Source organism: Helianthus annuus, chromosome 14 (genome assembly GCF_002127325.2).
Source record: "Helianthus annuus cultivar XRQ/B chromosome 14, HanXRQr2.0-SUNRISE, whole genome shotgun sequence".
Taxonomy (NCBI): Eukaryota; Viridiplantae; Streptophyta; class Magnoliopsida; order Asterales; family Asteraceae; genus Helianthus; species Helianthus annuus.
Window position 1 is genome coordinate 112881067 of NC_035446.2, and position 16214 is coordinate 112897280.

At 37.4% G+C, this 16214-nt stretch overlaps 4 protein-coding genes across 5 annotated transcripts; 2 read left to right on the forward strand and 2 right to left on the reverse strand.

The window, feature by feature from the left end:
• Positions 1–3098: 3098 nt before the first annotated feature.
• On the reverse strand, positions 3099–4233 carry LOC110907166 (zinc finger MYM-type protein 1-like). Its single transcript, XM_022152188.1, has 2 exons — positions 3772–4233; positions 3099–3677 (listed from the first exon to the last, which is right to left on the reverse strand). The coding sequence occupies exons 1-2, from the start codon at positions 4231–4233 to the stop codon at positions 3099–3101; spliced, it is 1041 nt and encodes a 346-aa protein (XP_022007880.1).
• A 2495-nt stretch (positions 4234–6728) lies between these two features.
• On the forward strand, positions 6729–8503 carry LOC110909057 (glutathione S-transferase T3-like). Its single transcript, XM_022154072.2, has 2 exons — positions 6729–7402; positions 7679–8503. The coding sequence occupies exons 1-2, from the start codon at positions 6910–6912 to the stop codon at positions 8473–8475; spliced, it is 1290 nt and encodes a 429-aa protein (XP_022009764.1). The 5' UTR covers positions 6729–6909; the 3' UTR covers positions 8476–8503.
• A 263-nt stretch (positions 8504–8766) lies between these two features.
• LOC110905765 (ganglioside-induced differentiation-associated protein 2) lies at positions 8767–9766 on the forward strand. Its single transcript, XM_022151280.1, has 3 exons — positions 8767–8914; positions 8992–9253; positions 9341–9766. Exons 1-3 carry the CDS (start codon positions 8794–8796, stop codon positions 9546–9548), a joined length of 591 nt encoding a protein of 196 aa, XP_022006972.1. The 5' UTR covers positions 8767–8793; the 3' UTR covers positions 9549–9766.
• Positions 9767–10381: 615 nt separating this feature from the next.
• LOC110909058 (cation/H(+) antiporter 1) lies at positions 10382–14943 on the reverse strand. 2 transcript variants are annotated; one of them, XM_022154073.2, is made up of 4 exons: positions 14662–14943; positions 12625–13623; positions 11209–12128; positions 10382–10703 (listed from the first exon to the last, which is right to left on the reverse strand). In XM_022154073.2, the coding sequence occupies exons 1-4, from the start codon at positions 14815–14817 to the stop codon at positions 10448–10450; spliced, it is 2331 nt and encodes a 776-aa protein (XP_022009765.1). In that variant the 5' UTR covers positions 14818–14943; the 3' UTR covers positions 10382–10447. The 2 variants fall into 2 exon arrangements, with proteins under 2 accessions (XP_022009765.1, XP_022009766.1); XM_022154074.2 differs by having other exon boundaries at positions 14658–14823.
• Between the last annotated feature and the right edge of the window lie 1271 nt (positions 14944–16214).

Consider the following 16214-nt stretch of genomic DNA (forward strand, 5'->3'; position numbering starts at 1 on the left):
TTCTCTGGAGATAATCTGATCATCAAGGCCGACTTCTAGTGTCCACTAAACATCTCTAGGACCTTTGTAAGCTTTCAATTCGTTCTTTAATCTGTTCTTGTTGTGTTTATTGCTAAAAGTCAAACTGGGTGTTCATAACCTTTGACTTTCTGATTAAACAAATTTCTTTCAGTCATTTCTCGAATCGAAACTTGTTATAGATTGGTATTTATGTGGGAAACAAACCCTCTAAAGGATACAAACTGATTCCCACTACATGCATGCTAAATGTCGAGTCAAACCTATTTCTAAAAAGTCAACAGAAGCAATTTTTGAGAAAAATAACATGATTAACGATATAGATGACATGCAACCTGATTGATCATTAAAAATGACTTGTAATATATATAAGAATGTGGTTTAATCATCATCAACTCGACAATCTATAGTATAGACACGAATCGGAACCGAAAGTCTTATAAAACGATTATTTCGTAGGCTATCGATTCGGATTCATACATGCATGTTCGAGATCTGTATTGAAAGGCATTTTTGACCATTTTTATTTTGGTTAAACTTTCTGGAATTTTTGTTATTAAAGTCTATGCTTAGCCTATTCGAATGCATGTTTCCGATTTTTGCATAAAGTTGACTATCTTGCCCTTTTTGATTTAAAACGGGATTTTTGGAAAAGTAAAAGAGTAGAGATCTTTATTTTGATTATATAAACTTGCACCGAAAATTTCGGATCAGTTGGTGGTCCAGATTGTGAGTTACGGCCATTAGCGTAAAACTATATTATAAATTTACATAAACGGTCCTTTTCGCGTAGAACCCGTTTCTGGCCACGTTTTGATGCAAAACTTTTTACCAACAGAAGTAATATAATATTCTGGGAATTTTGATGATTTTTAATTAATTTTTGGCTGAACGGATCCTAGATCGCCTAGTCATTTCGGCTTATGTCGGTTTTGACCGTTTAAGCCATAAAATGAGTTTTACACATCCTTTTGACCCGAAACCTTTTTCTACTGATTTTATATGACGAATAAATTATTTTAAGTATTCTGGAAATATAAAAATCTCAGATTTTATTTGAAAACCCGAAAACGCCCTTAAATCGCATATTTAGCGTTTTAAGCGCATAGTAAGCGTTATACTTGTTTTAAACATATAAGACATATACCTACTGATGTGTTTAGCATATTTTCATATAAAAACAGTAAGTATAAGTATATGAACTCAGATTTCCAGTTTTGGCATTTTTAGCCCTTGTGAAATTACTAAATTGCCCCTACGGTGCATAGTTTGGTTTTAAATGATAAATTTGATTTATGGGTCATACCCTACTGATATAATATGTTATATTAAGTATATTTACTGTATGAACCAGACCCGAAACCCAGATTTCTAATTTCACCCTTTTATTATCTTTTAAATGACCAAAATGCCCTTCTAAGGCATAAATTGGGTTTAAAATTATTCCGGGCAATATAGAACATAACTTACTGATATAATATCATATTTTAAGCATATTATCTCAGGGAACTTGCATTTGAATCAATGGTCTACCCGTATCGCCCTTTTCGCGTTCGGTTCGGTTTACGTAACTAGTTTGCGTAAATTGACCGAAACGGGTCAAACGATATCATTTTTATTTCAAAATCCAGAATGTATTTAGTATACCCATATTATACAAGTATTCAAACTTGTCGGGTCTAAATCACATTCTATCCGGTCTTTCGCTTAATCGTGCGTAAACCGTATCATTCTTAAGACTAACCGGTCAAAGCTTAGGCTTAAATAAAAGACCCGTTAGGAATCTAATAGGTTAATTATAAACCTTTGTTCCAGATTAGGAAGCCCGGTAAAAGCTACCACCACTTATCATTTGTGACTTATACTTGCTCAGGTAAATACATTTGACTTATTTTCCCTATACGGGCTTGGGGTACGGTATTTAAAATACCGCTTGATCGGGCGCACAAGTCCTGCGCCCTATGGGTGTACAGTCTTGAATAGCTTGTGTGATTTCGTTTAAACAGTCTTGTCTTACTTAAAGGCTTTGGGGGGTTATTGACCGTGTCCCGGATATCCTTGGCATTATCTTACGAGATGGCCACGACCAGAGCACGGGGTGTAGGCGTACACCCGTCGTGTATAACTCTTTAATGTGGTGTGTCAATTAAATCTCTAGCCCGGACAGTAGATCCCGGGCCACCAGAGATATAAGTGCATGTAATTCGTTCACAAGTTTATATTATATAATTATCCCAAGTTAATAAAAATATTTATGCCTTGTGCATTTAAATCAATTTTCAATCATTTTCAAAATGAGTCAGTCGATCTGTATTTACCAGTGTAAACTGACGTATTTTTCCCAAAAGGTTAAGTGCAGGTACTATACGAAAATAGGCTGGCTGTTTCCTAAGAGCGTCCACTATAGTCTCGCAAGCTCGGACGACAAATATCTGTTGAACTATTTTATCTTGTTTGTTTTTGATCCGCCTGTGGATCCGTTTCAACTACTGTGATATTTATTATTGCAATTTATTTAAAAGTTGAAATGTATCTATTCTGCTTCCGCTGTGCATTATTATATTGTGTTGATTGTCTATGACGATGCCAACTACGTCACTGTACCCCACACCGGGCCCACCGGTGACACGTGGAAATCGGGGTGTGACAGATATCAAAACCGAGCCCTTGAAAGGCTTCAATGGCTCTGATACCAATTGTAAAACCCGTGAGGATCTCTCAATGATATCAAACTCTAACTTGTGAAAGCGCGGAAATCAATCACAAGCCGATTCAAGAATATAAACTAATAAACAAGATGAAAACAATAATCAAAACACAAACCGATATCTTGCATTCAAAGACTCGCTATGACTGATACAAGAGATCGCTAGGAACTCGGTTCCTTCCTTGATGTCGCCCCCAACTGTTCTCCAAAAACAATAACCTCAAACAATGAGGTAAATGTTGTTTAAATACAAAACCAACTGGGCCGAAATCTAAGCCCATGCGACACCCACTATACTAGCCCAAACCTTACATAATTAACCCAAAACATAAGAAATAAACAAGTACATAATCAACCCCCAAACTATGCTAACCTACATGAATAAACCTTCGGGTTCCAACAGTTTTGATAGAGCATTTGTGAGGCCTAAGATATCGTTCAACAAGTGTATGTAAAACACAAATTCAAGACTCTCAAAATATGATAGAATACCTGACGCATTGGATCGTTGTTGAAAGGTCTCTCCATCTTGTTTAATAAAAGTAAGTACCTCAACAACTTCCGGAAATAATTTCAACAAACTTATGATGGTTCTATGATGAGAACCCCATCGTGTGTCTCCGGGTCGGGCAAGGGAAACCTCTTGGTTTAATCCTTTTCCTGTTTTAATTTCACCCGCTAGAATTTCGTTTTCCACTCTCTCTTTTTTTGCCTCCAACATCATATCTTTTCTTTTGCAAGAAGCACCAACCGTATTAACAACCATGCCAAGAGTTTCGTAAAATTCTTTAACACCATCATGCTTTTTTGCTACAGCCACAATCACTAACTGAAGTTGATGAGCAAAGCAATGTATGTAATGTGCCGATGGATTGTCTTTCAGAATTAAAGCTTTTAATCCATTAAACTCTCCCCGCATGTTGCTTGCACCATCATAACCTTGACCCCTGATCTGTTTAAACAAAAAACAAACAATAAAATACAATGATACGACATATAATCTTTATTATAGTTTATGTAATGAAATTATGAAACATATAACTTACTTGATCTATGCTTAAATGGTTATCGGCTAATAAAGACACAATGGCTTCTTTAAGAGTTAAAGAATATGTATTCCTCACATGAGCAACTCCAATTAAACTCTCTTTAACAACTCCGACCTTATCGACATATCTCACAACTACGTCCATTTGTTCCTTTAAAGACACGTCGCTAGACTCATCTACTAACAACCCAAAGACATCGTCTTTAATTTCTTCACAAATCATTTTGGTTACTTCTTTCGCATAGCAATCGACAATCTCTTTTTGAATCGATGGAGCTGTCAACTTATTATTCTTCTTGGCCTTCCCTAAAGTGTACTTACCAATATCCGGGTTGTTCACACTAATCAACTTTAAAACCAAAAGAAATATACCTTTATAAAGAGACTTTTCAGATTCGTCATGACCACGAAACGGTAAACTATTTTCTAAACAAAATCCAGCACTACGAACAGACCCCATTAATCAATACCGATTTCCAATCCTTCTTTCCTTGTTACGCCTTTTTTCATTCGCATCATAGGATCGCTTTTGGTTCAAGAGATTTTCACATTTTTGCACCGCCTTATTATGTATACTATTAACTAACCCAACATGTTCTTTTAAGACACCCGGTTTACTCCAATTACAAAAGCCTCCACTTACAAAAGTCTCTCTTCCACCTTTATTACCAACACTTTCATTAAACAAGTAACAATATAAACAATATGCTTTTTCTTGTTTAGTGCTATACTCCAACCAATGATATTTATCAAACCATTTAACATTAAAACGTCTTCGGCCACTAGAATAGTTTGTCCATTTAAAGTCATGACCTCGTGGTTGAAAAGCCTTTTTAACAAGATACGCTCTTCTTATGTCGTCTATTTGATTTGGATGATAACTAGTAATAGGCGGTCTATCGGAGGGATCCGAAGGAATATCATTCAAATCGATTTTGTTTCGTGTTGAAGGACTTGAAGCCAAAGTAATAATTGGACTTGGAGTTGGTCCGATATCTTCATTTTCTTGCATATCAATATCATTGGATTATTTGGGTATGGGGTTGGGACTTGGGCTATGATAATTGGGCTTTATAAGCATTGGATAATTAGTTAAGTAGAATAAAAATTTTTGGGCTTACAAAGGGGTAACATAAAATTTATTAAGGGGCAACGAAATCCGAAAAACGCAAAAAATTTTTTTTTTTTTACACTATCGCGGCCGAGCCAAGGGGCAACGCGGGCTACCCCTTAATATAGGGTATGTCCGCCCCTGCTGTTGTGTCTCCCAAGGTAATCTGTTTTGAACCTATCGCACACAGTGAGGATTTCGGGTGGAAGGTTGCAGGTGGTGGTTGATTGACTCGCCCATGACCCGGTTGTGAGAACACGTACCTTGAGCGTCGGTTCATCAGCTAACATATGCCCCATGGAGTCATAGAATCCTTGCATTATGTCTTGAATTGTATGTCCGGTCCAAATCATCATACTTATATTTTTAAAAACTAATGAAACGAACACGTTTTGATATTACGACTATATTTTTTGGATTTTTATTCCGTTTGTCAGAGCGAGTGCTTCAAAACAAACAACGTTTCCACCCGGTGCAAGGTACGGGTTTGATCCCACTAGTTTGTATATATTTTTAACTTTATATATATATTGTTTAGAAAAAGATATATCTAAGTGGCCTAGTTATTTAACAAAAATAAAATATCAAAGTTGGAATGGGCCATTAAAGTTGGAAGTCCAGTGGCGGACACAGAAAGTATTTGTCGGGGATGCGGATGAGGTGTCCAACTATATTTTCAAGGGGTGCAGTCGGGTTTTTTTTACCTAAAATATACACTAATTTTTTTTTTCAAGGGGTGCGGCTGCCCACCCTGGCCAAAGGGTAGGTCCACCCCTGGTTGGAACCACGGCCCATGGGCCATTCAATCCAATAAGACAAATACTCATCCTAACCTAAAACGAATGGTCCACACTCACTCGTCAACCATCCATCTGCGGTCTGTAGAAACTCGACACCGTATACTCGCTCAATATTCAAATATTCCCTCCACTGTCAGATCATATTCCCTCTCTCTCATCTAGGGATGGCAATGGGTCGGGTTCGGGTCGGGTATTGGCAATCCCATACCCATACCCGGTTGTAAAATCATGTCCCATACCCGACCCAATACCCGTCGGGTATATGTCGGGTAATTACCCGTCGGGTACCGGGTATACCCGCGGGTATCGGGTATACCCATTAGTTTGTTAAAAAATTTACATTGGGATTTCCAAATACATTTTTACTATTATAATTATTATATAATTTTATTTATGTAACAACTATTATAAATTAAAATATACATTACATACATATAAGTTTTAGCATAAATTAATAATAACTTTATAATATTTATATACTTATATGTATATACTTCACAACATACAAAATATAAATACTATCATCAAATACATATGCTAAAAGAAAATTTATTAAATCATTAATAGATAAGGGTTAATGGAAAATAAAAATATAAATTAAAAACTTCGGGTATATGATCGGGTATATAGTTCGGGTAAACGGGTATGTGGTTTCGGGTAATCGGGTCGGGTATCACCTAATCCCATACCCGACCCATACCCACGAAAATTTTTAAAATTAAACCCATACCCGGCCCAATACCCGTCAGGTATCGGGTATACCCGTCCCATTTGTGTCGGATTTCGGGTATACCCGTCGGGCTCGGATATTTTTGCCATCCCTACTCTCATCTCCTTTGATTCCAATCTCTCACCATCCCATATATAAATAATAACAATCATCATCTTAGGCTATACGGTATGGGGGTCGGCCCCGGGCCGTCGCGGGTCGGCGACGGTCCAAACACCGTGCCGCCCCCATCCCGTCCCGTCCCCAACGTCTCTTTTCCGCCGGTCTCGACGAAGCAAAAAGTGGGCCCCCCAAATTTAAATATGACCGTTAATAAAAAAAAAAATTAAATTTCCATTTTTTGAATAAAGCCAAACGGCTACTTTTTTAAAATATATAAATTAAACCCCCATTTTCACTATCAAACACCAAATTAACTTCCACAATTCACCATTTTCTCCTATAATTTTTACACTCTCTTCCACTACACTCTCAACCTTCTTCCACATAATTTTCATGGATCCGTTCAACAACCCCGATACTCCCAACACGCCTTCGAACAACCCGAATACTCCCACTAATCCGACCCAACCAAATGTTTTTTCGGTTCCGGGGTATTATCCAACGCTAGAACCGAACCAATTCTCCCAATTTTCATCGAACGCTTTTGCGTCATTCCAACAATCGCCCAACCAATTCACTCAAATCTCCCAAAACCAAGCTCTTCAACAAATGATGATGCGGGGTGCTTGGAACTTTCCACCCCAACCGATCCCGACACCCCCCGTTCAACCCCAACCGATCCCGACACCCCCCGTTCAATCCGAACCCGAAGATGATGTGGAGATTGTGCCCGAAACCCAACCGCCAAAAGGGAAAGGAAAAAGAAACAAAGGGAAACAAGTAGCGGGTGATGAAGCGTCGAAACCGAAGGCGATTAAATGGACCCCAATCGAAGAAGAAGCATTAGCCAAGGCTTTCATTGGCACTTCCGACAACCCGGTAAAAGGTTCGTATTTTTTTAAAGTTTACATTTTAAGTTTTATATTTTTTTTTGGTTTAAATTTAATATTTTTTAAGTTTAGTTTTTAATTTTTTTAACAGTAGGTTATGTTTAGTTTAGTTTTTTAGTTTAGGTTTTTTAATTTTTTAACAGTTAGTTTTTTAATTTTTAGTTTATTTTTTAGTTTAGGTTTTTTAATTTTTTAATTCATAACAGTAAGTAATTTTTTTTATTATTTTATATGTTTTGTTTATTTAATTTTATTTGTTCGTTTTTTTATAGGTAACAATCAACCGGGTGACGGGTTTTGGTCCAAAGTATTGACCAAGTTTCTCGCCATGATGGACCAAGGCCCGTATAGAGATATCGACTCGGTTTCCTCGAAGTGGCGAAAGTTGAACACGACCGTTAATCGGTTTTGCGCGGAGTATAACAAATTATACACAAGTGACCGTCGTAGCGGGTGGAACGACGAAGATGTGTTCAAAATGGCATTGGAAAAGTATAAACAAAATCATGGTTCCAACTTTCCTCACGTTCGCGCGTGGATGGTTCTAAAAAACGACCCAAAATGGGCGCCCATTCCTAACGAGGTGGCGATGGCGAAACGCCAAAAAACATCGGAAACGGGTAGTTTAAGCGCCGGTGGGTCGGACGCGAGGTGTCACATTAACTTAAATGATGACGCCGACTATGACGAAGACGAGTATAACGTACGTGAACCCGACCGTCCACCGGGCCGAGACAAAACAAAAAAGGAGCGGGCCAAGGGAAAAGGAAAGGAAACGGTGGACCCGAACATGGTTGAGTTTATGGAACACCTAAAAGTGTACAACGACATATCGGCCCAAAAGTCGAAGACGAAGGAGCGGGCCGTCGAAGAAAAAAGCCGTGCATCGGACGAGAAGTTAAAAGAAAAGGTCCGATTGTCGAATGAGAAAATCCGAATCTCCGATGAAAAAATTCGGCTTAAGGAATGGGAAATAATGATGATTAATGTCGAGAACGAACCCGAGCCGAGACGTTCGATGTTGAAAAAACTACAAGACGACATCATGAAAAAGCATCAAATTATTTAACTTTATGTTTATTTTTATTAAGTCTTTTTTTTTAAGTTTATGTTTTTTTTAATATTTATGTAATGTGGGTTTAATATTAATGAAAATATTTTATTAGTATATTTGTCAAATGTTAAAAAAAAATAAAATAATAAAAAAAATAAAAAAAACATGGTGAGGACTATGACTAGGATCATCCTACCATGCCTTGTAGTTTTGGAGGATGGAGCATCTTAGTGAGGATTGTGACGTGTCGCCTACGTGGCGGACCATCCTCCAAGGATGGTCCATCACCATACCATGTAGTCTTATCTTCACCTAAATTTCACCATCATCATCATGGCTCAACAACCTCCACCCGACCACATAAAACTCATTCACAACCTTAACCTCTTCAAAATCAAAAGCAGAGACAAACGCGGCCGCAAGATCTTAAAAATCATAGGAAAACACTTCCCAGGTAAATTTGTGTGTTATTTGTTAAATGACGTCAGATTAACGATTTTTGACGTAATGTTTTGCTGATATTTTTTACAGCTAAGAGTTTAAATGCTGATTTGTTGAAGAAGTATTTGGAAGTGAAAGTTTTTCCCAAACTGGAACGGCCTTTTGTAGTGGTGTACGTTCACACTGACGTTTGTAAGAGCGAGAATTTTCCCGGGTTTTCTGTTCTCCGAACGGTTTACGATGCGATTCCGATTAATGTGAAACAGAATTTGGAATCGGTTTATTTTGTTCATCCCGATTTACAGTCTAGAGTTTTTCTTGCTACATTTGGAAGATTTATCTTCAGTGGAGGGTACGTCATGCTTTTTCCGTTAATAGTTTAAATTCTTTTCAGAACAAATTTATAATCTGTTTATGCAAAGCTTAACTATGTGTGCAGGTTATATGCAAAGCTTAAATTTGTGAGCAGATTATCGTATCTGTGGGATCATGTCAAGAGGAACGAGATCGAGATTCCAGAATTCGTTTACGATCATGACGATGATCTGGAGTACCGTCCGATGATGGATTACGGGATAGAGAGTGACCACCCTAGAGTTTATGATGCACCCCCGGTGTCGACGTACTCCATGAGGTGCATCTCTTAGAATTAGTTATGCAAAACATATGCTTTCAACTTAATGAAAAAGCAAAAAAGCAGCATGTAGGCCTGTAAACAAATCCTGAATCATTTGGCTAGAAGTTCATTTATGTTTGTTTATTTGATAAAAAGATGAACATGGACAAAATGTGTTGTTCTTTGATCAAATGACTGAACATGAACACATGTCTTGCTCATTCGTTTATTTTTGATTGTTTACATATTTATTCAAATTTATTTATTCTTTATAAATAGTAGCTAATTTAATAAAATGGTTTAGGTTTTCAACTACTATGCATTGATTTGGCATGTGTGCATAAAAGAAATACCATTAATTTAAGGGTGAATAACCATGAATAAGTTAACAATTAAATAGATTAAACACCCACAGTTTAAATTCAGTCCAAGATACTGATATGAATTTAAACTGTTACTGATTTTAGGAAGAAACCAGCTCTGTGTACCCCGTAATTCGTCCATACAACATATGGATGATCAAGCTGGGTGGACGAAACTTGCAAGGAATTTTTTAAATAATTTCATGCATTTTTTTTTATCGAAGTGAAATTACCAAAACAGTCCCTGATGTTTCATCAGTGTATTGTGTTCACCCACAACCATTGTTTAACAACAATACAAATATACTCTCATATCTGTTTTGTACATTAAAACTGACTCTGCTTTATAATGATTTCCCTGGCTTCACTAGTACATGCACCATTCAAAAAGACCAATATACCCTTTCTTGATCAAGTGACCAAAGATTTCTCCCTTTAAGCGACACAAGGCTTCTATGGTTGACCGACTCATGCTGCATGCAATGCTATATACTCTTTTCAACATGAAAGGTTAGAGCGGGTCATATTGAAGAAACAATTTATAGCGTTCGGCTATCTATAATAAAAGTCATCTGTGCTGTTGAACAACTAAAACCGAACCACTAATATCAAATTCACTGGAAGCCAAGAAGTCACCTACTACACCGAGCTCGGGGCATTCTTCCCACTCACTGATTCCCGTAGTTAAAAGGCAGTCACCTCTGCGACCCTTACCTACTATAAACATCGAGTAGGTTTCTGCCATTTCTCTTAATACCATTCCTGTTTCAGCCCCGTTATGTACATATTTTTCAACAAATCTCACTTTCCCTGACGTCACATACCTGTAAAAACAAGTATGAGATTTTGACGTAAGTAAAAACATAAAATAGTTAAATTAATTTATGAGTGAATTTCAGTGATTGTCCTTTATCTTTATACCCATTATAAGACGCTGTCCTTTATGTTCAAAATTGACGAGTTTTGTCCTTTATGTTTTCATATCATACACGTTTTGTCCTTTAGACCTAATCCAGTTAGGTTTTCCAGTTAAATTTGGTCATGTGCTTTGCACATGAGGGCATTTTTGTCAATTCAAAGGTTGCAGAAGCTTTGAGCTGTAAATCTGCCGTTGAACTTAGCTTTGAATTGATAAAAATGCCCTCAGGTGTAAAGCATATGACCAAATTTAACTGAAAAAACTAACTGGGTTAGGTCTAAAGGACAAAACGTGTATGATATGAAAACATAAAGGACAAAACTCATCAATTTTGAACATAAAGGATAGCGCCTGAAAATGAGTATAAAGATAAAGGACAATCATTGAAATTCACTCTTAATTTATCATACCTGTGATAAAAATTTGCTAAGGCCGAACTATCTGCCTCATCAACTTCTATTTGCTGATCCTGTATAGTCACTACAACATCATCCTCTTTTCGGGAAACATTAATTCCTTCATTAGGAGCTTTCGCTAATGTCGGTAGAAACCTAAATATAGTAACACTAGAATGATGATGTGTACTAAGACGTTTACTGAACCCTAACGCCTCACGGTCATCGGGCCCACCAAAAAACAAAATCGCAATCTGCTGCAAGGATTCAGAACCAGCAGCCTGCGTACCCGATGTAGTATGACCACGGTCAACAAGAATAGCCACCGAACATTGAGCATTTCTCAACACTTTTTGATTAGTACTCCTAATACCATCTTTATCGTTTTCAAATTTCCCATCAATTCTTTGATGCTTATGAAATGGAAGAACAATAAACGATGTCCGGATATCATCGGCAAAACGGCAAACGTCTTGATACATGGTTGAAAATGGTGCTACGGTTTTAACTTGATGAATCATCATTTTTGTTTCTTCGATGTACATATCAACAGCTTCGTTTATTTCCACTGCGTCATTACTATCGTCAACTTCATCATCACTAAACTCATCTTCTTCTTGATCATAAAAGGATGAGTTTTTTTTAGTTTTTTCAGGAAGCTCGATTAAATGCATTAGATATGGAGAAATGGGAACGTTGTCTGATCCCCTTAGAGATACAACGAATTTTACCATACAATCGACAGGGTGACGACTATGCACGCACGTGAGTAATTTTAGTTCTTTATCAGGACTGTGATATTCCATTGGTATGTGTTTGGCGCCGATTGTATCGCTTTCTCTTCTCACTAGGAAACTGATTAGTGGAGCTGTGATTAGGGAACTAATCACTACAGCTGAAACCATTAAATTGTAAAATATTGAACTGTTCAAAACCTGCATTAGCACAAAAAAAAATTGACTATCAAGCATACAATACAAACATAAGAAAACCACTAGATCAAGATAAAAAGAGTAAAATGCCATTTTCGCCCCTGAGATTCAGCCAGTTTTTCGATTTTCGTCCAAAGGTTTGTTTTTCCGCATCGGGATCCAAAAAGTTTGAAATTTTGCCATTTTCATCTGGCTCGTCAACTTCATCCATTTTTCTCTGTTAAGTCAATGGTATTTCCATCATTTTTGTTAACTAAAAGGGCAATTCGGTCTTTTTCACTTTATGTAAAAAGACCGAATTGCCCTTTAAGTTAACAAAAAAGACGGAAATATCTCTGACTTAACGGAGAAAAATGGATGGAGTTAACAAGCCAGATGAAAATGACAAGATTTCAAACCTTTTGGATCCAGATGCGGAAAAACAAACCTTTGGACGAAAGTCGCAAAACTAGTCAAACCTGAGGGACGAAAATGACATTTTACTCTAAAAAGAACTTACCTTGTTCTGCATAGCTGTGGTCAAAGTCAAAATATCCACATGTCCCTTCATGTTCATCAAAAAAGCAAGAAGGACACCCTCATTTAGCGGTGTCTTTAAATACCAACATGCGGCAAGGGTCCCGACAATCTTGCCACCAATACTCAACACAATAACCATTAAAACAATTGCAACTCGTTTCAACTCATTCAAATAACTTGTATCTGCTTTGAACCCTGAGTAGCCAAAATAAATTGGGAAAATGAAATTGCGGACCGTATATGTGAGAATGGCTAATAACGTTCGAGCTGATTTCCCGCCCCGTGGGAATGTGGACCCCATTAGGAAACAAGCTATTATGCTGCTAAATCCCATAGTTTCTAGTGTCATTGCAGCAACAAGAATAACCGAACAAAGTAACATTACTTCTACAGCTTGAAGATTCTTTTCATCTCTGTTTCGTTTATTAAGCCAGTGAACTAAATGCGTTGTGAAAATAATAATTCCCACAAGAAGTAAAAGTGAACAAAAAGCCATGAGTGCCCAACCGTTAACTGTTCGCTTCTGTTTCTCACCGGATATTAAGACCAAAATTAAAACAGCATACATGTCACCAATTAAAGAAGAAGATATAGCTAGTCTTCCAATATCCGAGGTCGCAAACTTCAAATCAGCAGCCAAACGGAAGACGATTGGCGATGCAGTGTTGGCTAAAACCACGGTGATGACTAATGCTAATGTGAAGCGTGATCCACGCGATCCTGTTTCTTCGTATACAAATAAAGAAATGGCGGATGCAAATATTGTGCACATTAAACAACCACCGCAAGCGATGATGATTACTGGACGTAAGTTTCTCATTAAGTAAGAGATATCCATTTCGAGGCCTAAGAGAAACATGATGCTTATTCGGCAGTATAATGCCATACTTTCGTAGAAATCGACAGCAAAATTCTGAAAGAAGAAGACGTGTATTGATGGAGCTCTTGATAAACCTGACGGACCTAGCACAAACCCTGCCTGTGGTAAAAAATAAGAACCCAAATAAAGATTGGAAACAGTATAATAGTTTAACATTATGCCGAATTAATCAATAAGATGCAACGCCCTAGACAATCCCACATTGTAGACAAGAGAGATGTGTTCGTAAGAAATGCATTGACTTAGATAGCACCAATGCCTTTTGGGTTGACTGTGGATTAGGGAACTCCACATCTAGTTGTGCTTGGGTGGGAACTGAGCAATCAGTATGGGACTGAGTGTGTGATTCGTTTTAGCAGTTTTCACGGGTTTGGGAGGGGTATGGGATTAGGTGATACCCACTTGATTACCGAATAATCGAATATGTTAATACATCATATAATTTTATAGAGTAGAATAATAAAAATGTTAAAGTTTTTAGAAACTTGAAGTTATTACAATTACAGTATAAAATTATTAGACACTTAGTTGAATATTTTCAAGTTGCTTTTTGAGGTGATTTTAAGATCAGGTTTCCGGTTATGGGCATCATTACGGGTAATTTTTAACCATAAGTCCATAAACGGGTATGCCCGCGAACCCAATGGATATTGAGTAATGGGTACCTAACAAGTATGAAACGGGTCACGGTATTCTAATTGAAGATAGGACCAAGATTACCAAATACCCCCATCCCATTGCCATTCCTAATCCCAGGATAGGTAACCTCTTAAGAAGTCTTTACTACGGCAACCAAAAGCAATAATATGTGTATATGGATCTTGAGCTGAACCTTCTTACTACAGACACCTCACTGTTGAAACCAACCCCAAATCACATTATTCAATTAGCGCAGAAAATGCAAAACAACAGGTACAAACAAATTAAAATTCTGTAATTTTCAAAATCAGACTATATTTTACTACAAGCAATAAGACCAAAACATCACCAATCCAAGGTAAGGCATTGGCATTCGTATATTGAAAACAGAATATATGTTTAAATTCAACGTATTAGAAGACGTACAGCATAAATAATAAACAGAAAGAATACATGGATGGAATTGAGAATGTGTGATGGAAGAGGTGACATACGTACGAGGATCTGGGCAAGGGGGGCGGGCTGGCCCAATGGTTTGAGGAAGATCTGAAAAACATGGGAGAGAACCAAAATGGCGGAGACCTGAGTGGTCATCGTCAATGCTGGGTTCATCATGTCGTTTTCTGGGCATGATAACTCTGACGTTTCATCCATGCTATTTCAAAGATCCAATTCCTTGTTTTTCAATTTGTTTTTTTTATCCCAGAAACAATGAAGAAAAAATGATTTGCAGATGAATTTGGAAGGGAGAGAAAGATCATCAAGCAAATTTCCCACTTTTTCGTCGACAGCGTCTATTCTTTTTCTTTTCTTTTTTTTTTTCCCGGTAAAATAACATATATAAAACTAGTCTCAAGTCCCTCGTCGTGCGGGGCCGGGACGTAAATCCGTGCTACTCGAGTTGCGGGGCTGGGCCGTAAAACTGTACTAAGTAGCAGCCAAATAACAACCAAAACCAGAAAAATGCGTATAAAACATGAATTTTCAATACCAAATGACTCGCATGACTTAAAAAGTAGACAAATTCGACACGTTTAGAAAGTCAATAGGGTAAAAAAAACCCGAAGGACTGAACATGACCATCAAATATCGTGCTAAGCAGCAATCGAACGACGACAAAATACAGAAATAAAAAGTTAACAAAAAGTTATCAAAAAACAAAACACGTTTAACTTTTATGACAAATTACCCTTATTCTTAAAGAGAAAGATCGGTAGCTAGCCACCGGCCAAAACACAATAATACCCTTTCTTCAACAGAAAAGTCTTAGGCTTTAGACAAGTGTGTGGCCAGGGTTCTTTTATTCTTTTTTCTTTCAGATCTTTCTTTCATTCTGCTCTCACTATCTCGATATTTCTTACTCTCACTATCTTGCAACCATTGTTGCTGTCAATATCTCTCAACGGCTTGGTGTTTAGGTTAGTATCAAATTACTTTTCTTATCTTTCGTTTTCTATATTCATGCTTTGCAAAGTAAAGTTTAGTGTTCTCCTGTATCAACAAAAATGGAAGATATCATCAATTAATCATTAGATATCATCAATTAATCATTATACAAGCCTGAACCCTAATTTTTCTTAACAAAAATTGTTCTTATTCAGCCAAAAATGCAAACGCACAATCTGAATGTGGGTTATAAAAAAGATTTTTGTAAAGATTCTTGGAAGATTTGAAAAAAAAAACCTTGATACAACATAAAACACTGTTTCTTTATGGAATCAAAGATTTAGGAGAAAAAATAGGTTTTAGAGAGAATGTGACGGAGTTTAAGACATCGTCGGAGTGGTGGTGACGATTTCAACGACTGGGTTAAGGAAGGTGGAGGATATATCGACATCTCCACCAGGAGGTAGTGGGTGGCGGTGGCGCGGCGGCATCCACATTTCTGTTGTGGTGGCGGGCTGGTGGCAATTTAATGGTGATGGACCGGTGGTGTTGCGTTGGGCTGGTGATGTAGATAGAGTGGGGTGAGAGGTATTTCACGGACAAAGACATAATGTTTGGAAGCTTTTGCTTCAAAATTATCACATGAGAGAGTTGAGTGTATGGAT

Excerpts from the sequence above, each read along its gene's own strand:
- LOC110907166 (XM_022152188.1), bottom strand. The coding sequence starts at position 4,233 with ATGGGGTCTGTTCGTAGTGCTGGATTTTGTTTAGAAAATAGTTTACCG. Across the intron at positions 3,678-3,771 it reads ACCATTTAAGCATAGATCAA|ATCAGGGGTCAAGGTTATGA; the intron begins GTAAGTTATATG and ends TTGTTTAAACAG.
- LOC110909057 (XM_022154072.2), top strand. The coding sequence starts at position 6,910 with ATGGATCCGTTCAACAACCCCGATACTCCCAACACGCCTTCGAACAAC. Across the intron at positions 7,403-7,678 it reads TTCCGACAACCCGGTAAAAG|GTAACAATCAACCGGGTGAC; the intron begins GTTCGTATTTTT and ends GTTTTTTTATAG.
- LOC110905765 (XM_022151280.1), top strand. The coding sequence starts at position 8,794 with ATGGCTCAACAACCTCCACCCGACCACATAAAACTCATTCACAACCTT. Across the intron at positions 8,915-8,991 it reads CATAGGAAAACACTTCCCAG|CTAAGAGTTTAAATGCTGAT; the intron begins GTAAATTTGTGT and ends TATTTTTTACAG. Across the intron at positions 9,254-9,340 it reads AGATTTATCTTCAGTGGAGG|GTTATATGCAAAGCTTAAAT; the intron begins GTACGTCATGCT and ends CTATGTGTGCAG.
- LOC110909058 (XM_022154073.2), bottom strand. The coding sequence starts at position 14,817 with ATGGATGAAACGTCAGAGTTATCATGCCCAGAAAACGACATGATGAAC. Across the intron at positions 13,624-14,661 it reads CCCCCCTTGCCCAGATCCTC|GCAGGGTTTGTGCTAGGTCC; the intron begins GTACGTATGTCA and ends TTTTTACCACAG. Across the intron at positions 12,129-12,624 it reads CCACAGCTATGCAGAACAAG|GTTTTGAACAGTTCAATATT; the intron begins GTAAGTTCTTTT and ends GTGCTAATGCAG.